This window comes from Pristiophorus japonicus, chromosome 4, assembly GCF_044704955.1.
Source record: "Pristiophorus japonicus isolate sPriJap1 chromosome 4, sPriJap1.hap1, whole genome shotgun sequence".
NCBI lineage: Eukaryota > Metazoa > Chordata > Chondrichthyes > Pristiophoridae > Pristiophorus > Pristiophorus japonicus.
Window position 1 is genome coordinate 154,354,508 of NC_091980.1, and position 18,511 is coordinate 154,373,018.

An 18,511-nucleotide genomic window follows, 5' to 3' on the forward strand; every position below is an offset into this window, starting at 1 on the left:
GTAATTCCCGTATTGGACTGTACAGTCACCTGAGAACGCACAATTTTGAGGGACTGCCTTTGATGATGATGTGAGAGAGAATTTGTGAGAGACACAGAGAGAGAGATGGAGAATGAGAGTGAGAGAGTGTGAAATAGTGAGAAAGAGTGAGAGAGCGTGTGTGAGAGAAAGGGAGAGGGGTGAGATAGATAGACAGAGAGACAGAAAGTGAGAGAGAGAGAGACAGAGAGTGTGAGAGGTTGAGAGAGAGAGTGAGAAAGAGTGAGAGAGTGAGTGATTGGGTGAGTGAGAGAGTGAGAAAGAGATAGAGAGGGAGAGATAGACAGAGAGAGAATGGTACCCCAGATGTGAGATCTCCCCCGCCCCCCCTCCCCTCCCCCCCCCCACCCCGAGAGAGGAAAGTGGACGGTTTCGAGGCGGGTCAGAGTTTTTTACATTTTTACATTCCGCCTGAGCCAAACCCATCCATTTCTGGGGATCAACGTTCATTCGCAGTGTGAGGAGCTGGTTCCCTCTGAGCATTCGCAGCCCAGCCTTGGCCTGCGCTTCCTCACAGCCTCACCAGCAGAGGTCACTGGGCCGTAAGCAGTGTTTGCCCACCTTCGCCCAGATCTACGCTGGATTTCCCAATCCTGTCTGCCTCTGTTTGTGCCCCGGAGGGGCGGAAATGGCGGCGGTGAGCTGTTTCGGGCGGGCGGCCAGGTCCCAGCGCCCCACCGGGGTTTTCGGGGCCGGTGTCGGTGGGGCGTGGAGCATTACCGCCCGGGAGAGGCGAGCCGGTGTGTAACGCCCCTGGTTGTGACACCGGCTCGGTTTGTGACTCCCGCCCGACCCGTACGCCCCGCAGCGCCCCCTGCTGGGACCACCTGGGAAAGCGGGCAGTCCGACCTATACCGGCCGCAGTGAGGTCAGTAATGTCCACCTCAGGTAAGTGTGGTTGGTTTTATTTTATTTTTTTGCAATTTATGTTGAGGTGGTGTGGGCTATGGATTGGGAATGTTTTGGGTGTTTTTCAGGGTTTCCCCCCCAAACCCCTGGCCTCTCAGGGCACTGCAAGGCGGCTGTTTAGCTCGGGATTTTCCCTTGCTTAGCCGGCCTAGCGCCCTGAGAGAGGAACACCTCCCTTAGCGCCCCGCCCCACACTCAGGGCCCAGCTGACCAATTTTGCTGACTGAGGTGAAAACTGTTCCCGGGCGCAGACTTTACCGCCCTGCCGCCATTACCGCCCCGAAATCAGCAGAACGGAAAACCCAGCCAAGTCCACCCGAACCCTCGACCACCCGAGACCAGAACAGGCCGGGCATGGAGCCTGGGCCTCTCCGGCTCTGACTGGGCCTCAGTACCACACTCGGGCCTAAATCTAGCAACCATTGCGCTGCGGAGGATACAGCTTCTACTTCACGCAGTGCTGTCTCTTACCCGGCCGTCCAGTGTGAGCAGAATGGAGTCACTCTTGATGTCTCTGTGGATCACACCATGGGAATGGAGGTAGGCCAGAGCCTTCAATATTGACAGGCAAACCGTGGCAATCTGTTCCTCATCCATCCTGTAAAACAATTCAAAGCAGGACAATTACTGAGCGGCATCAGTGAGACTCCTGTAGGTGGACAGAAAATAATTGGGTCGGAGTGACACATGTAAGGGTCAGAGTGTGACTGGGTCACACTGTAGGGGTCACAGTGTGACTGGGTCACAATGTAGATGTCAGAGTGTGACTGGGTCACAGTGTAAGGGTCAGAGTGTGACTGGGTCAGGGTGTAGAGGTCAGACTGTGACCGTGTTAGACTGATACCTGTAAGAAGACAGAGTGTGACTGAATCGGAGATACGTTTACATTTATCTACATTGAAATTCTACCCATCTATTGTGTGTTTATCTTCCACATGACCAAATGGCTCGCCTGTCAAACACGAGAAACGCTCTAATACTGTCCAGTTACTGTCAGCTCCTCATAACTGTTAACATCTTTATCAAATCACCTTATAACCTTGTCTGTTTCAGCAAAACAGTCCCAGTTTATCAAGTCTTTCTTCATATTTGCACTGCCTTGTACAAGGCAGCAACCTAGTTATTAGGAATACTAAGTGAGGTCGAATTGCATTAGTGATAATGATAGGGTTGACTTTGAGTGTTTGGAATATAATGCTGGCACAGGGAGCCAGGTGCCGGTTTGTCTGTGCAGATGGTGGTAACTCAGGAAGGAGATGATTGAGTGTGAGTAATGTCTGGGAAGATAAGTAAGTGCTGACACCGTAGTGAACTGACTGGGGAACAGTAAACAGCTCAAGCCGCAATGCACAAGCACGAGATGGGACGTTGTCTGTGTGACTGCTGGCGTCCTTGCGTGCTGAGCTTACATTCATAGAATCCTAGAATGGTTACTGTTGTGTATAGAAGAATTCCACGAGGCTGAGTACTGTGAGCTAAGCTTAGTGTGACCTTAGTCTTCTTTATTACAACTCCAGAGTGCCTAAACAACATGGCAGCCAACCTTTTATACTGGCCCTGCACATGTGTGCAGGTGACCATTAGGACTCCAACAGTCACGCCTTCTGGTGACAAGTATTACATAGTTATATACATAACATCACTGCCCCCCACCTCCCAAAGTCTTCAGTACAAGTTATTTACATGTTGAGGCGATCCGGAGCCCTTTGCTCCCTGGTTGATCGTCTAAGTTCAAACCCTGGCGTGTGTGAGTTGGTCGGACGGACTATTGCTGCACTGCACCGCGGCTGGTCTGACCGGACTGTCAGGAATGGTGGGTTCACCCTCGGGATTGACAGCGAGGTCAATTGCTGGTTGGGTGTGTGTTGGTGGATCGTCGATGGTGATGTCCTCTTCAAGTCGTTCCTGGTTGTCAGTAAATTGCAATTTGGTCTGATCTAAATACGTTCTGCACATTTGACCATTTAACAGTTTAATCATAAACACCCTATTCCCTTCCATGGCCAAAACAGTGCCAGCTTCTGCTGAACAGCGTTGGGCCATTGCCTGGAACAATCCACAATGATGGGTCATGCACAGCTCCATCATACGATACCTTCACTGCCACACTTCCAATTACAAGTATGAGCTCTTTGGTGTAGGTATGCAGCTTTGCATTAATCAGGCTCAGTTTGGGCCTTTGTGCTTTATTGCCCCACCGTTTCTCGAAAGCCTTCTGGCTCATTATTGACTGACTCGCACCCGTGTCCAACTCCATGGACACTGGAACTCCATTTAATTTGACGTTCAGCATTATGTCGCCAACCTGAGACGCCTCATGGGACCTTACGATTTTGGAGCTGCATTGGGGCAAATGCTGTGGGGCTTTTTCGTGCTGGGCATCAACCACGAGATCATGAAGGTATGTACCCCATACACTTCTTCCTCGGGTTGAGTTGCCTGTACTGCGTGATCCGCGCCGGATCGATCATCCTCTGCCACGTGGTATGTTGCAGCACGTTTGCACATTCGCTGGAGGTGCCCCATTGTTACGCAGCCTTTGCACACGTAGTGCTTGAATCGACATTGATGGGCCCGATAATTACCTCCACAGTGCCAACACGGTGCTAATGGATTCACATTCACCCCCAATGGCGAACTCTGAGCCATCACAGGTCTTGCAGCCGCAGACATGTAGGCCCTGCCCTATGCAGTATGGCCTGCTAGCGATGTCATTTTATGCACAGTACTTGCCAGTGAGCTTCGATGTTGAGAAGATATCTGTTTGGTGTTATTGTCCATGGCCATGCATGCCTGGGTGATCGCGATGGCCCTGCTCAGGTCAAGAGTTTTGGTAGCCAGCAGCTTTCGAAGAATGATCTCGTGGCTGATGCCCAGCATGAAAAAGTCCTGCAGCATTTGCCCCAACGCAGCTCCAAAATCGCAAGGTCCCGTGAGGCATCGCAGGTCGGCGACATAATCTGCCACATCCTGGCCCCTGGAGCGATGGTGCATGTAAAAACGATATCTGGCCATGAGGATACTCTCCTTCGGCTTGAGGTGGTCCCGAACCAGCCTGCACAGCTCTGTATATTCTTTCTACGTTGGTTTTGTTGGTGCGAGCAGATTCTTGGAGGCCGTATATTTTAGGCCCACAGAGGGTGAAGAGAACCGCCCTGCGCTTGACTGCGTTAGTGTCTCCTTCCAGTTCATTGGCCACGAAGTACTGGTTGAGACGCTCGATGAAGGCTTCCCAATCATCACCCTCTACGAATCTCTCTAATATTCCAACAGTAGCCATGGTTGCATGAAGGTTCATATTCTGTTACTCGTCGCCAGTTGTAGTGTATAGAACTCTACGAGGCTGAGTACTGTGAGCTAAACTTAGTGTGACCTTAGTCTTCTTTATTACAACTCCAGAGTGCCTAAACAACATCGCAGCCAATCTTTTATACTGGCCCTGCACATGTGTGCAGGTGACCATTAGGACTCCAACAGTCGCGCCCTCTGGTGGCAAGTATTACATAGTTACATACATAACAGTTACTGCACAGAGGAAGGCAGGACTCTGGGGAAAGGGCAGGGGAGCGGGACTAGTTGAGGTGCTCTTGCAGAGAGCCGGCACAGGCTCGACGGACCCAATCGGCCCGTCCCACTCTCCCGCCCTTTTCCCGTAGCCCTGCTATTGTTTTCCGTCAGGTACTTATCCAAATCCTTTTTGACGCAGGATCATCGACCCGACCTTAACTCTGCTTCCTTTCCACAGATGCTGCCTGACCTGCTAAGATTGAGTCTGCCTCCACCACCCTCTCAGGCCGTGCATTCCAGATCCTAACCACTCGCTGCGTAAAAAGGTTTTTTCTTACGTCACCTTTGGTTCTTCTGCTAATCACCTTAAATCTGTGACCTCTGGTTCTCGACCCTTCCACCAATGGGAGCAGTTTCTCTCAATCTACTCTGCCCTCATGATTTTAAATCTCCTCTCAACTTTCTCTGCTCTAAGGAGAACAATCCCAGCTTCTCCAGTCTATCAACATCACTGAAGTCCCTCATCCCTGGAACCATTCTGGTAAATCCCCTCTGCACCCTCTCCATGGGCTTCACATCCTTCTTAAAGTGCCCCAGGTGGGCAGAAGAAACATTTCAAGGACACCCTCAAAGCCTCCCTGATAAAGTGCAACATCCCCACCGACACCTGGGAGTCCCTGGCCCAAGACCACCCTAAGTGGAGGAGTGCACTGAGCTCCTCGAGTCACATCGCCGAGAGCATGCAGAAAACAAGCGCAAGCAGCGGAAGGAGCGTGCGGCAAACCAGTCCCACCCACCCCTTCCCTCAACGACTATCTGTCCCACCTGTGACAGAGACTGTGGCTCTCGTATTGGACTGTACTGTCACCTGAGAACTCACTTTTAGAGTTGAAGCAAGTCTTCCTTGACTCCGAGGGACTGCCTATGATGAAAGTGCGGTGCCCAGAATTGGACACAATACTCCAGATGGGGCCGAACCAGTGTTTTATACAGGTTCATATTAATTTCCACACTTTTGTGCTCTATGCCTCTATTTTTGAAGCCCAGGATCCCATAAACCTTCCAAACTGTTTTGTCAACCTGCCCTGCCACCTTCAACGATTTGTGCTCATACACCCCCGGGTCTCTCAGTCCAGGCACCCCCGTTAACATTGCACCCTTTTAGTTTATATTTCATCTCCTCGTTCTTCTCACCAAAATGTATCACTTCACACTTTTCTGCATTAAATGTCATCTGCCACGTGCCCGCCCATTCCACCAGCCTGTCTATGTCCTCCTGAAGTCTATCACTATCCTCCTCACTGTTCAACATACTACGCATTTTGAAATTGTGCCCTGTACACCCACGTCCAAACCATTAATATACATCAAGAAAAGCAGTGGTCCCTGAACCGACCCCTGGGGAACACCACTGTTTACCTTCCACTATCGGGTTGCACATAGTCTGGCCCCGCGATAGGAATATACACACAGTCTGGCCCCGCGATGGGGATATACACACAGTCTGGCCCCGCGATGGGGATATACACACAGTCTGCCCCCGCGATAGGAATATACACACACAGTCTGGCCCCGCGATGGGGATATACACACAGTATGGCCCCGCGATGGGGATATACACATAGTCTGGCCCCGCGATAGGAATATACACATACAGTCTGGCCCTGGGATGGGGATATACACACAGTCTGGCCCTGCAATGGGGATATACACACAGTCCGGCCCCACGATGTGGGTATACACAGTCTAGCCTCATGATGGGGATATACACAGTGTAGCCCCGCGATGGGGATATACACACACAGCCTAGCCTCATGATGGGGATATACACAGTCTGGCCTCGCAATGGGGATATACACAGTCTGGCCCAGCGATGGGGATATACACAGTGTGGCCCCGCGATGAGGATATACACAGTCTGGTCCCGCAATGGGGATATACGCAGTCTGGTCCCGCGATGGGGATATACACAGTCTGGCCCCGCGATGAGGATATACACACAGTCTGGTCCCGCGATGAGGATATACACACAGTCTGGTCCCGCGATGGCGATATACACACAGTCTGGTCCCGCGATGGGGATATACACAGTCGGGTCCCGCGATGGGGAAATAGACACAGTTTGGTCCCGCGATGGGGATATACACAGTCTGGTCCCGCGATGGGGATATACACACAGTCTGGTCCCACGATGAGCATATACACAGTCTGGCCCCACAGTGGGGATGTACACACAGTGTGGCCCCGCGATGGGGATATACACAGTCTGGTCCTGCAATGGGGATATACGCAGTCTGGTCCCGCGATGGGGATATACACAGTCTGGCCCCGCGATGAGGATATACACACAGTCTGGTCCCGCGATGGGGATATAGACAGTCTGGTCCCACGATGAGGATATACACACAGTCTGGTCCCGCGATGGGGATATACACAGTCTGGTCCCGCGATGAGGATATACACACAGTCTGGTCCCGCGATGGGGATATACACAGTCTGGTCCCACGATGGGGATATACACACAGTCTGGTCCCGCGATGGGGATATACACAGTCTGGTCCCGCGATGAGGATATACACACAGTCTGGTCCCGCGATGAGGATATACACACAGTCTGGTCCCGCGATGGGGATATACACACAGTCTGGTCCCACGATGATAATATACACAGTCTGGTCCCGCGATGGGGATATACACAGTCTGGTCCCGCAATGGGGATATACACAGTCTGGTCCCGCGATGAGGATATAGACACAGTCTTGTCCCGCGATGAGGATATAGACAGTCTGGTCCCGCGATAAGGATATACACAGTCTGGTCCTGCGATGAGGATATACACACAGTCTGGTCCCGCGGTGGGGATATACACAGTCTGGTCCCGCGATGAGGATATACACACAGTCTGGTCCCGCGATGGGGATATACACAGTCTGGTCCCGCGATGAGGATATACACAGAGTCTGGTCCCGCGATGGGGATACACACACAGTCTGGTCCCGCGATGGGGATATACACAGTCTGGTCCCGCGATGGGGATATAGATACAGTCTGGTCCCGCGATGGGGATATACACAGTCTGGCCCCGCAATGGCGATATACACACAGTCTGGTTCCGCGATGGGGATATACACAGTCTGGTCCCACAATGGGGATATACACAGTCTGGTCCCGCGATGAGGATATAGACACAGTCTTGTCCCGGGATGAGGATATAGACAGTCTGGTCCCGCGATGAGGATATACACAGTCTGGTCCCGCGATGAGGATATACACACAGTCTGGTCCCGCGATGGGGATATACACACAGTCTGGTCCCACGATGGGGATATACACAGTCTGGTCCCGCGATGAGGATATACACACAGTCTGGTCCCGCGATGGGGATATACACAGTCTGGTCCCGCGATGGGGATATACACAGTCTGGCCCCGCAATGGCGATATACACACAGTCTGGTTCCGCGATGGGGATATACACAGTCTGGTCCCGCGATGGGGATATACACAGTCTGGTCCCGCGATGGGGATATAGACACAGTCTGGTCCCGCGATGAGGATATACACACAGTCTGGTCCCGCGATGGCGATATACACACAGTCTGGTCCTGCGATGGGGATATACACAGTCGGGTCCCGCAATGGGGAAATAGACACAGTTTGGTCCCGCGATGGGGATATACACAGTCTGGTCCCGCGATGGGGATATACACACAGTCTGGTCCCGCGATGAGCATATACACAGTCTGGCCCCACAGTGGGGATGTACACACAGTCTGGTCCCACGATGGGGATATACACACAGTCTGTTCCCTAGATGGGGATATACACAGTCTGGCCCCACAGTGGGGATGTACACACAGTCTGGTCCCACGATGGGGATATACACACAGTCTGGTCCCGCGATGGGGATATACACAGTCTGGCCCCACAGTGGGGATGTACACACAGTCTGGTCCCACGATGGGGATATACACACAGTCTGGTCCCCCGATGGGGATATACACAGTCTGGCCCCACAGTGGGGATGTACACACAGTCTGGTCCCACGATGGGGATATACACACAGTCTGGTCCCGTGATGGGGATATACACAGTCTGGCCCCACAGTGGGGATGTACACACAGTCTGGTCCCGCGATGGGGATATACACACAGTCTGGTCCCGCGATGGGGATATACACACAGTCTGGTCCCGCGATGGGGATATACACACAGTCTGGTCCCGCGATGGGGATGGACACACAGTCTGGTCCCGCGATGGGGATACACACACAGTGTGGTCGGTGGAGAGGATGTTGAGAGAGTACCTGGTCTGGGAGATGATGTCGGTAAGCGCACCGCCCTGGAGGAGCTCCATCACCACCCACAGCTCGTCATCCACCAGGTGGCAGCTATACATCTCCACCACGTTATCGTGGTGATAGTCTCTCATTATCACAACCTGCGGAATCAATCAACACAGAGCTGTCTCAGTGATGGGCTCCAACTCCACTGTACCTCGCCCCTACTGCTACCCCCTCACCCTCGCCCCGACTGATACCCCCTCACCCTCGCCCCGACTGATACCCCCTCACCCTCGCCCCGACTGATACCCCCCTCACCCTCGCCCTAACTGCTACCCCCTCACCCTCGCCCCGACTGATACCCCCCTCACCCTCGCCCCTATTGCTAACCCCTCACCCTCGCCCCTACTGCTACCCCCTCACCCTCGCCCCTATTGCTACCCCCTCACCTTCGCCCCTACTGCTACCCCCTCACCCTCGCCCCTATTGCTACCCCCTCACCCTCGCCCCTATTGATACCCCCTCACCCTCGCCCCTACTGATACCCCCTCACCCTCGCCCCTACTGATACCCCCTCATCCTCGCCCCTACTGATACCCTCTCACCCTCGCCCCGACTGATACCCCCTCACCCTCGCCCCTACTGATACCCCCTCATCCTCACCCCTACTGATAACCCCTCACCCTCGCCTCTACTGATACCCCCTTACCCTCACCCCTACTGATACCCCCTCACCCTCGCCCCTACTGATACCCCCTCACCCTCGCCCCTACTGATACCCCCTCACCCTCGTCCCTATTGATACCCCCTCACCCTCGTCCCTATTGATACCCCCTTACCCTCACCCCTACTGATACCCCCTCACCCTCGCCCCTACTGATACCCCCTCACCCATGCCCCGACTGATATCCCCTCACCCTCGCCCCTACTGATACCCCCTCACCCTCGTCCCTATTGATACCCCTTCACCCTCGTCCCTATTGATACCCCCTTACCCTCACCCCTACTGATACCCCCTCACCCTCGCCCCTACTGATACCCCCTCACCCTCGCCCCTACTGATACCCCCTCACCCTTGTCCCTAATGATACCCCCTCACCCTCACCCCTACTGATACCCCCTCACCCTCGTCCCTACTGATACCCCCTCACCCTCGCCCCTACTGATACCCCCTCACCCTCACCCCTACTGCTACCCCCTTACCATCGCCCCGACTGATACCCCCTTACCCTCACCCCTACTGCTACCCCCTCACCCTCGCCCCTACTGATACCCCCTCACCCTCGCCCCGACTGATACCCCCTCACCCATGCCCCGACTGATACCCCCTCATCCTCGCCCCGACTGATACCCCCTCACCCTCGCCCCTATTGCTACCCCCTCACCCTCGCCCCGACTGATACCCCCTCACCCTCGCCCCGACTGATACCCCCTCACCCTCGCCCCTACTGCTACCCCCTCACCCTCGCCCCGACTGATACCCCCTCACCCTCGCCCCTACTGATACCCCTTCATCCTCGCCCCTACTGATGCCCCTCTAACCCTCACCCTCGCCCCTACTGATACACCCTCACCCTCACCTCTACTGATACCCCCTCACCCTCACCCCTACTGATACCCTCCTCACCCTCGCCCCTACTGATACCCCTCTCACCCTCACCCTTGCCCCTACTGATAGACCCCATCCTCACCCCTACTGATACCCCCTCAGCCTCGCCCCTACTGATAGCCCATTCACCCTCGCCCCTACTGATACCCCCTCAGCCTCACCCCTACTGATACCCCCTCAGCCTCGCCCCTACTGATACCCCCTCACCCTCACCCCTACTGATACCCCGTTCACTGTACCTTGCCCCTACTGATACCCCCTCACCCTTGCCCTTACTGGTACCCCCTCGCCCTCGCATTTACTGATACCCCCTCACCCTTCCCCTACTGACACCCCCTCACCCTCGCCACTTGATACCCCCTCACCCTCGCTGCTACTGATACCCCCTCACTGTACCTCACTCCTACTGATATCCACTCGCTGTACCTCGTCCCTAATGATACCCCCTCACCATCACCCCTACTGAACAGGACCCTAAGAAAGAATGCAAAAGGCAGGAGGCAACAGAGCAGAGTAGCACTGGGGTAAATGTAAACACAAGGTGATAGGAAGGGACAATATGTATGAATATAAAGAGGCTGCAGGAGGGGTCAAAACTAAAAATCATGGTTTAAAAACTAGTATTAAAACACTCTACCTAAACGCACGCAGCATTCGAAATAAAGTAAATGAGTTGACGGCACAAATCATTACAAATGGTATGATTTGATGGCCATTACAGAAACGTGGTTGCAGGGTGGCCAAGACTGGGAATTAAACATACAGGGGTATCTGACAATTCGGAAAGATAGACAAGAAGGGAAAGGAGGTGGGGTAGCTCTGTTAATAAAGGATGATATCAGGGCAGTTGTGAGAGACGATATTGGCTCTAATGAACAAAATGTTGAATCATTGTTGGTGGAGATTAGAGATAGTAAGGGGAAAAAGTCACTGGTGGGCGTAGTTTATAGGCCCCCAAATAATAACTTCACGGTGGGGCGGACAATAATCAAGGGAATAATGGAGGCATGTGAAAAAGGAACGGCAGTAATCATGGGGGATTTTAACCTACATATCGATTGGTCAAATCAAATCGCACGGGGTAGCCTGGAGGAGGAATTCATAGAATGCATACGGGATTGTTTCTTAGAACAGTATGTTACAGAACCTACAAGGGAGCAAGCTATCTTAGATCTGGTCCTGTGTAATGAGACAGGAATAATAAATGATCTCCTAGTAAAAGATCCTCTCGGAATGAGTGATCACAGTATGGTTGAATTTGTAATACAGATTGAGGGTGAGGAAGTAGTGTCTCAAACAAGCGTACTATGCTTAAACAAAGGGGACTACAGTGGGATGAGGGCAGAGTTGGCTAAAGTAGACTGGAAACACAGACTAAACAGTGGCACAATTGAGGAACCGTGGAGGACTTTAAGGGAGCTCTTTCATAGTGCTCAACAAAAATATATTCCAGTGAAAAAGAAGGGCAGTAAGAGAAGGGATAACCAGCCGTGGATAACCAAGGAAATAAAGGAGAGTATCAAATTAAAAACCAATGCGTATAAGGTGGCCAAGGTTAGAGGGAAACTAGAAGATTGGGAACATTTTAAACGACAGTAAAGAATGACTAAGAAAGCAATAAAGAAAGGAAAGATAGATTACAAAAGTAAACTTTTGCAAAACATAAAAACAGATAGTAAAAGCTTTTACCGATATATAAAACGGAAAAGAGTGACTAAAGTAAATGTTGGTCCCTTAGAAGATGAAAAGGGGGATTTAATAATGGGAAATGTGGAAATGACTGAGACCTTAAACAATTATTTTGCTCCGGTCTTCACAGTGGAAGACACAAAAACCATGCCAAAAATTGCTGGTCACGGGAATGTGGGAAGGGAGGACCTTGAGATAATCACTATCACTAGGGGGGTAGTGCTGGACAGGCTAATGGGACTCAAGGTAGACAAGTCCCCTGGTCCTGATGAAATGCATCCCAGGGTATTAAAAGAGATGTCAGAAGTTATAGCAGATGCATTCGTTATAATCTACCAAAATTCTCTGGACTCTGGGGAGGTACCAGCGGATTGGAAAGCAGCTAATGTAATGCTTCTGTTTAAAAAAGGGGGCAGACAAAAGGCAGGTAACTATAGGCCAGTTAGTTTAACATCTGTAGTGGGGAAAATGCTAGAAGCTATCATTAAGGAAGAAATAGTGGGACATCTAGATAGGAATAGTGCAATCAAGCAGACGCAACATGGATTCATGAAGGGGAAATCATGTTTAACTAATTTACTGCAATTCTTTGAGGATATAACGAGCATGGTGGATAGAGGTGTACCGATGGATGTGGTGTATTTAGATTTCCAAAAGGCATTCGATAAGGTGCCACACAAAAGGTTACTGCAGAAGATAAAGATACGCGGAGTCAGAGGAAATGTATTAGCATGGATCGAGAATTGGCTGGCTAACAGAAAGCAGAGAGTCGAGATAAATGGGTCCTTTTCGGGTTGGAAATCGGTGGTTAGTGGTGTGCCACAGGGATCGGTGCTGGGACCACAACTGTTTACAATATACATAATGACCTGGAAGAGGGGACAGAGTGTAGTGTAACAAAATTTGCAGATGACACAAAGATTAGTGGAAAGCGGGTTGTGTAGAGGACACAGAGAGGCTGCAAAGAGATTTAGATAGGTTAAGCGAATGGGCTAAGGTTTGGCAGATGGAATACAATGTCGGAAAATGTGAGGTCATCCACCTTGGGAAAAAAAACAGTAAAAGGGAATATTATTTGAATGGGGAGAAATTACAACATGCTGCGGTGCAGAGGGACCTGGGGGTCCTTGTGCATGAATCCCAAAAAGTTAGTTTGCAGGTGCAGCAGGTAATCAGGAAGGCGAATGGAATGTTGGCCTTCATTGCGAGAGGGATGGAGTACAAAAGCAGGGAGGTCCTTCTGCAACTGTACAGGGTATTGGTGAGGCCGCACCTGGAGTACTGCGTGCAGTTTTGATCACTTACTTAAGGAAGGATATACTGGCTTTGGAGGGGGTACAGAGACGATTCACTAGGCTGATTCCGGAGATGAGAGGGTTAACTTATGATGATAGATTGAGTAGACTGGGTCTTTACTCGTTGGAGTTCAGAAGGATGAGGGGTGATCTTATAGAAACATTCAAAATAATGAAAGGGATAGACAAGATAGAGGCAGAGTGGTTGTTTCCACTGGTCGGGGAGACTAGAACTAGGGGGCACAGTCTCAAAATACGGGGGAGCCAATTTAAAACCGAGCTGAGAAGGAATTTCTTCTCCCAGAGGGTTGTGAATCTGTGGAATTCTCTGCCCAAGGAAGCAGTTGAGGCTAGCTCATTGAATGTATTCAAATCACAGATAGATATATTTTTAACCAATAAGGGAATTAAGGGTTATGGGGAGCGGGCGGGTAAGTGGAGCTGAGTCCACTGCCAGATCAGCCATGATCTTGTTGAATGGCGGAGCAGGCTCGAGGGGCTAGATGGCCTACTCTTGTTCCTAATTCTTATGTTCTTATGTTCTTTTGATACCCCCCTCACCCTCACCCCTACTGATACCCCCCCTCACTCTCGCCCCTACTAATACCCCCTCACTTTCGCCCCGACTGATACCCCCTCACCCTTGCCCCTTCTGATACCCCCTCACCCTCACCCCTACTGATAGAAACATAGAAACATAGAAAATAGGTGCAGGAGTAGGCCATTCGGCCCTTCGAGCCTGCACCGCCATTCAATAAGATCATGGCTGATCATTCCCTCAGTACCCCTGTCCTGCTTTCTCTCCATACCCCTTGATCCCTTTAGCCGTAAGGGCCATATCTAACTCCCTCTTGAATATATCCAATGAACTGGCATCAACAACTCTCTGCGGCAGGGAATTCCACAGGTTAACAACTCTCTGCGTGAAGAAATTTCTCCTCATCTCAGTCCTAAATGGCCTACCCCTTATCCTTAGACTGTGACCCCTGGTTCTGGACTTCCCCAACATTGGGAACATTCTGCGTGCATCTAACCTGTCCAGTCCTGTCAGAATCTTATACGTTTCTATGAGATCCCCTCTCATCCTTCTAAACTCCAGTGAATAAAGGCCCAGTTGATCCAGTCTCTCCTCATATGTCAGTCCTGCCATCCCTGGAATCAGTCTGGTGAACCTTCGCTGCACTCCCTCAATAGCAAGAATGTCCTTCCTCAGATTAGGAGACCAAAACTGAACACAATATTCCAGGTGAGGCCTCACCAAGGCCCTGTACAATTGCAGTAAGACCTACCTGCTCCTATACTCAAATCCCCTAGCTATGAAGGCCATAATACATAAATATTTCCTGTATTTAAAATAGCCTTCTTCACCGCCTGCTGTACCTGCATATCCACTTTCAATGACTGATGAACCATGACACCCAGGTCTCGTTGCACCTCCCCTTTTCCTAATCTGCCGCCATTCAGATAATATTTTGCCTTTGTGTTTTTGCCACCAAAGTCGATAACCTCACATTTATCCACATTATACTGCATCTGCCATGCATTTGCCCACTCACCTAACCTGTCCAAGTCAACCATGCAGCCTCTTAGCATCCTCCTCGAAGCTCACACCGCCCCTCACCCTTACCCCTACTGATACCCCAGTTAAGTTCACCCCTACTGATACCCCCTCACCCTTGCCCCTACGGATACCCCCTTACCCTCACCCCTACTGGCATCCCTTCGCCCTCGTCCTTACTGATACCCCCTCGCCCCTACTGATACCCCCTCACCCTCGCCCCTACTGATACCCCCTTATCCTCACCCCTACTGATTCACCTTCACCCTCACCCTCGCCCCGACTGATACCCCGCTCACCCTCGCCCCTACTGATACCCCTCACCCTCGCATCTACTGATACCCCGTTATCCTCACCGCTACTGATACCCCCTCACTGTACCTCACCCCTACTGATACCCCGCTCACTGTATCGTCCCTACTGATTCCCCCTCACACTCATAAGAACATAAGAACATAAGAATTAGGAACAGGAGTAGGCCATCTAGCCCCTCGAGCCGGCTCCGCCATTCAACAAGATCATGACTGATCTGGCTGTGGACTCAGCTCCACTTACCCGCCCGCTCCCCATAACCCTTAATTCCCTTATTGGTCAAAAATCTATCTATCTGTGATTTGAATACATTCAATGAGCTAGCCTCAACTGCTTCCTTGGGCAGAGAATTCCACAGATTCACAACCCTCTGGGAGAAGAAATTCCTTCTCAACTCGGTTTTAAATTGGCTCCCCCGTATTTTGAGGCTGTGCCCCCTAGTTCTAGTCTCCCCGACCAGTGGAAACAACCTCTCTGCCTCTATCTTGTCTATCCCTTTCATTATTTTAAATGTTTCTATAAGATCACCCCTCATCCTTCTGAACTCCAACGAGTAAAGACCCAGTCTACTCAATCTATCATCATAAGGTAACCCCCTCATCTCCGGAATCAGCCTAGTGAATCGTCTCTGTACCCCCTCCAAAGCCAGTATATCCTTCCTTAAGTAAGGTGACCAAAACTGCACGCAGTACTCCAGGTGCGGCCTCACCAATACCCTATACAGTTGCAGCAGTACTGATACCCCCTCACTGTACCTCGCCCCTACTGATACCCCCTAACTGTAACGTCTCTACTGATACCCCCTCACCCTCGCCCCTACTGATACCCCCCTCACTGTACCTCGCCCCTACTGATATCCCCTCACCCTCGCCCCTACTGATACCCCGCTCACTGTAACGTCTCTACTGATACCCCCTCACCCTCGCCCCTACTGATACCCCCTCATTGTATCGCCCCTACTGATACCCCCTCACTGTATCGCCCTACTGATACCCCCTCACCCTCGCCTCGACTGATACCCCCTCACTGTATCACCCCTACTGATACCCCGCTCACTGTAGCTCGCCCCTACTGATACCCCCTCACTGTATCACCCCTACTGATACCCCTTCACTGTATCACCCCTACTGATACCCCCTCACTGTACCTCGCCCCTACTGATTCCCCCTCACTGTATCGCCCCTACTGATAACCCCTCACCCTCGCCCCTACTGATTCCCCCTCACTGTATCACCCCTACTGATACCCCCTCACTGTATCACCCCTACTGATTCCCCCTCACTGTATCACCCCTACTGATAACCCCTCACTGTATCACCCCTACTGATAACCCCTCACTGTATCGCCCCTACTGATTGCCCCTCACTGTATCGCCCCTACTGATACCCCCTCACCCTCGCCCCTACTGATACCCCCTCACTGTATCACCCCTACTGATACCCCCTCACTGTATCACCCCTACTGATACCCCCTCACTGTATCACCCCTACTGATACCCCCTCACTGTATCGCCCCTACTGATACCCCCTCACTGTATCACCCCTACTGATACCCCCTCACTGTATCACCCCTACTGATACCCCCTCACTGTATCGCCCCTACTGATACCCCCTCACTGTATCACCCCTACTGATTCCCCCTCACTGTATCGCCCCTACTGATACCCCCTCACCCTCGCCCCTACTGATACCCCCTCACTGTATCACCCCTACTGATACCCCCTCACTGTATCACCCCTACTGATACCCCCTCACTGTATCACCCCTACTGATACCCCCTCACTGTATCACCCCTACTGATACCCCCTCACTGTATCGCCCCTACTGATACCCCCTCACTGTATCACCCCTACTGATACCCCCTCACTGTATCACCCCTACTGATACCCCCTCACTGTATCACCCCTACTGATACCCCCTCACCCTCGACCCTACTGATACCCCCTCACTGTATCACCCCTACTGATACCCCCTCACTGTATCACCCCTACTGATACCCCCTCACTGTATCACCCCTACTGATACCCCCTCACTGTATCACCCCTACTGATACCCCCTCACTGTATCGCCCCTACTGATACCCCCTCACTGTATCACCCCTACTGATACCCCCTCACTGTATCACCCCTACTGATACCCCCTCACTGTATCACCCCTACTGATACCCCCTCACTGTATCACCCCTACTGATACCCCGTACTGTATCACCCCTACTGATACCCCCTCACTGTATCACCCCTACTGATACCCCCTCACTGTATCACCCCTACTGATACCCCCTCACTGTATCACCCCTACTGATACCCCCTCACTGTATCACCCCTACTGATACCCCCTCACTGTATCACCCCTACTGATAACCCCTCACCCTCGCCCCTACTGATTCCCCCTCACTGTATCACCCCTACTGATACCCCCTCACTGTATCACCCCTACTGATACCCCCTCACTGTATCACCCCTACTGATACCCCCTCACTGTATCACCCCTACTGATACCCCCTCACTGTATCACCCCTACTGATACCCCCTCACTGTATCACCCCTACTGATACCCCCTCACTGTATCACCCCTACTGATACCCCCTCACTGTATCACCCCTACTGATACCCCGTACTGTATCACCCCTACTGATACCCCCTCACTGTATCACCCCTACTGATTCCCCCTCACTGTATCACCCCTACTGATAACCCCTCACCCTCGCCCCTACTGATACCCCCTCACTGTATCGCCCCTACTGATACCCCCTCACCCTCGCCCCTACTGATACCCCCTCACTGTATTGCCCCTACTGCTTCCCCCTCACTGTATCACCCCTACTGATACCCCCTCACCCTCGTCCCTACTGATACCCCCTCACTGTATCGCCCCTACTGATACCCCCTCACTGTATCACCCCTACTGATACCCCCTCACTGTATCGCCCCTACTGATACCCCCTCACTGTATCACCCCTACTGATACCCACTCACTGTATCGCCCCTACTGATACCCCCTCACTGTATCACCCCTACTGATACCCCCTCACTGTATCACCCCTACTGATACCCCCTCACCCTCGTCCCTACTGATACCCCCTCACTGTATCGCCCCTACTGATACCCCCTCACTGTATCACCCCTACTGATACCCCCTCACTGTATCGCCCCTACTGATACCCCCTCACTGTATCGCCCCTACTGATACCCCCTCACTGTATCACCCCTACTGATACCCCCTCACTGTATTGCCCCTACTGATACCCCCTCACTGTATCACCCCTACTGATACCCCCTCACTGTATCACCCCTACTGATACCCCCTCACTGTA

At 52.0% G+C, this 18,511-nt stretch overlaps 1 protein-coding gene across 1 annotated transcript in view; it reads right to left on the bottom strand.

The window, feature by feature from the left end:
- LOC139262239 (serine/threonine-protein kinase PAK 4-like) overlaps nucleotides 1–18,511 on the bottom strand; it is a 159,599-nt gene that overhangs the window by 14,379 nt on the left and 126,709 nt on the right. Inside the window, exons 4-5 of the mRNA XM_070877383.1 lie at nucleotides 8,761–8,894; nucleotides 1,420–1,546 (exon numbers count right to left, since the gene is read on the bottom strand). Coding sequence (XP_070733484.1) covers nucleotides 1,420–1,546; nucleotides 8,761–8,894 — 261 coding nt within the window. The remainder of the gene's footprint in view (nucleotides 1–1,419; nucleotides 1,547–8,760; nucleotides 8,895–18,511) is intronic.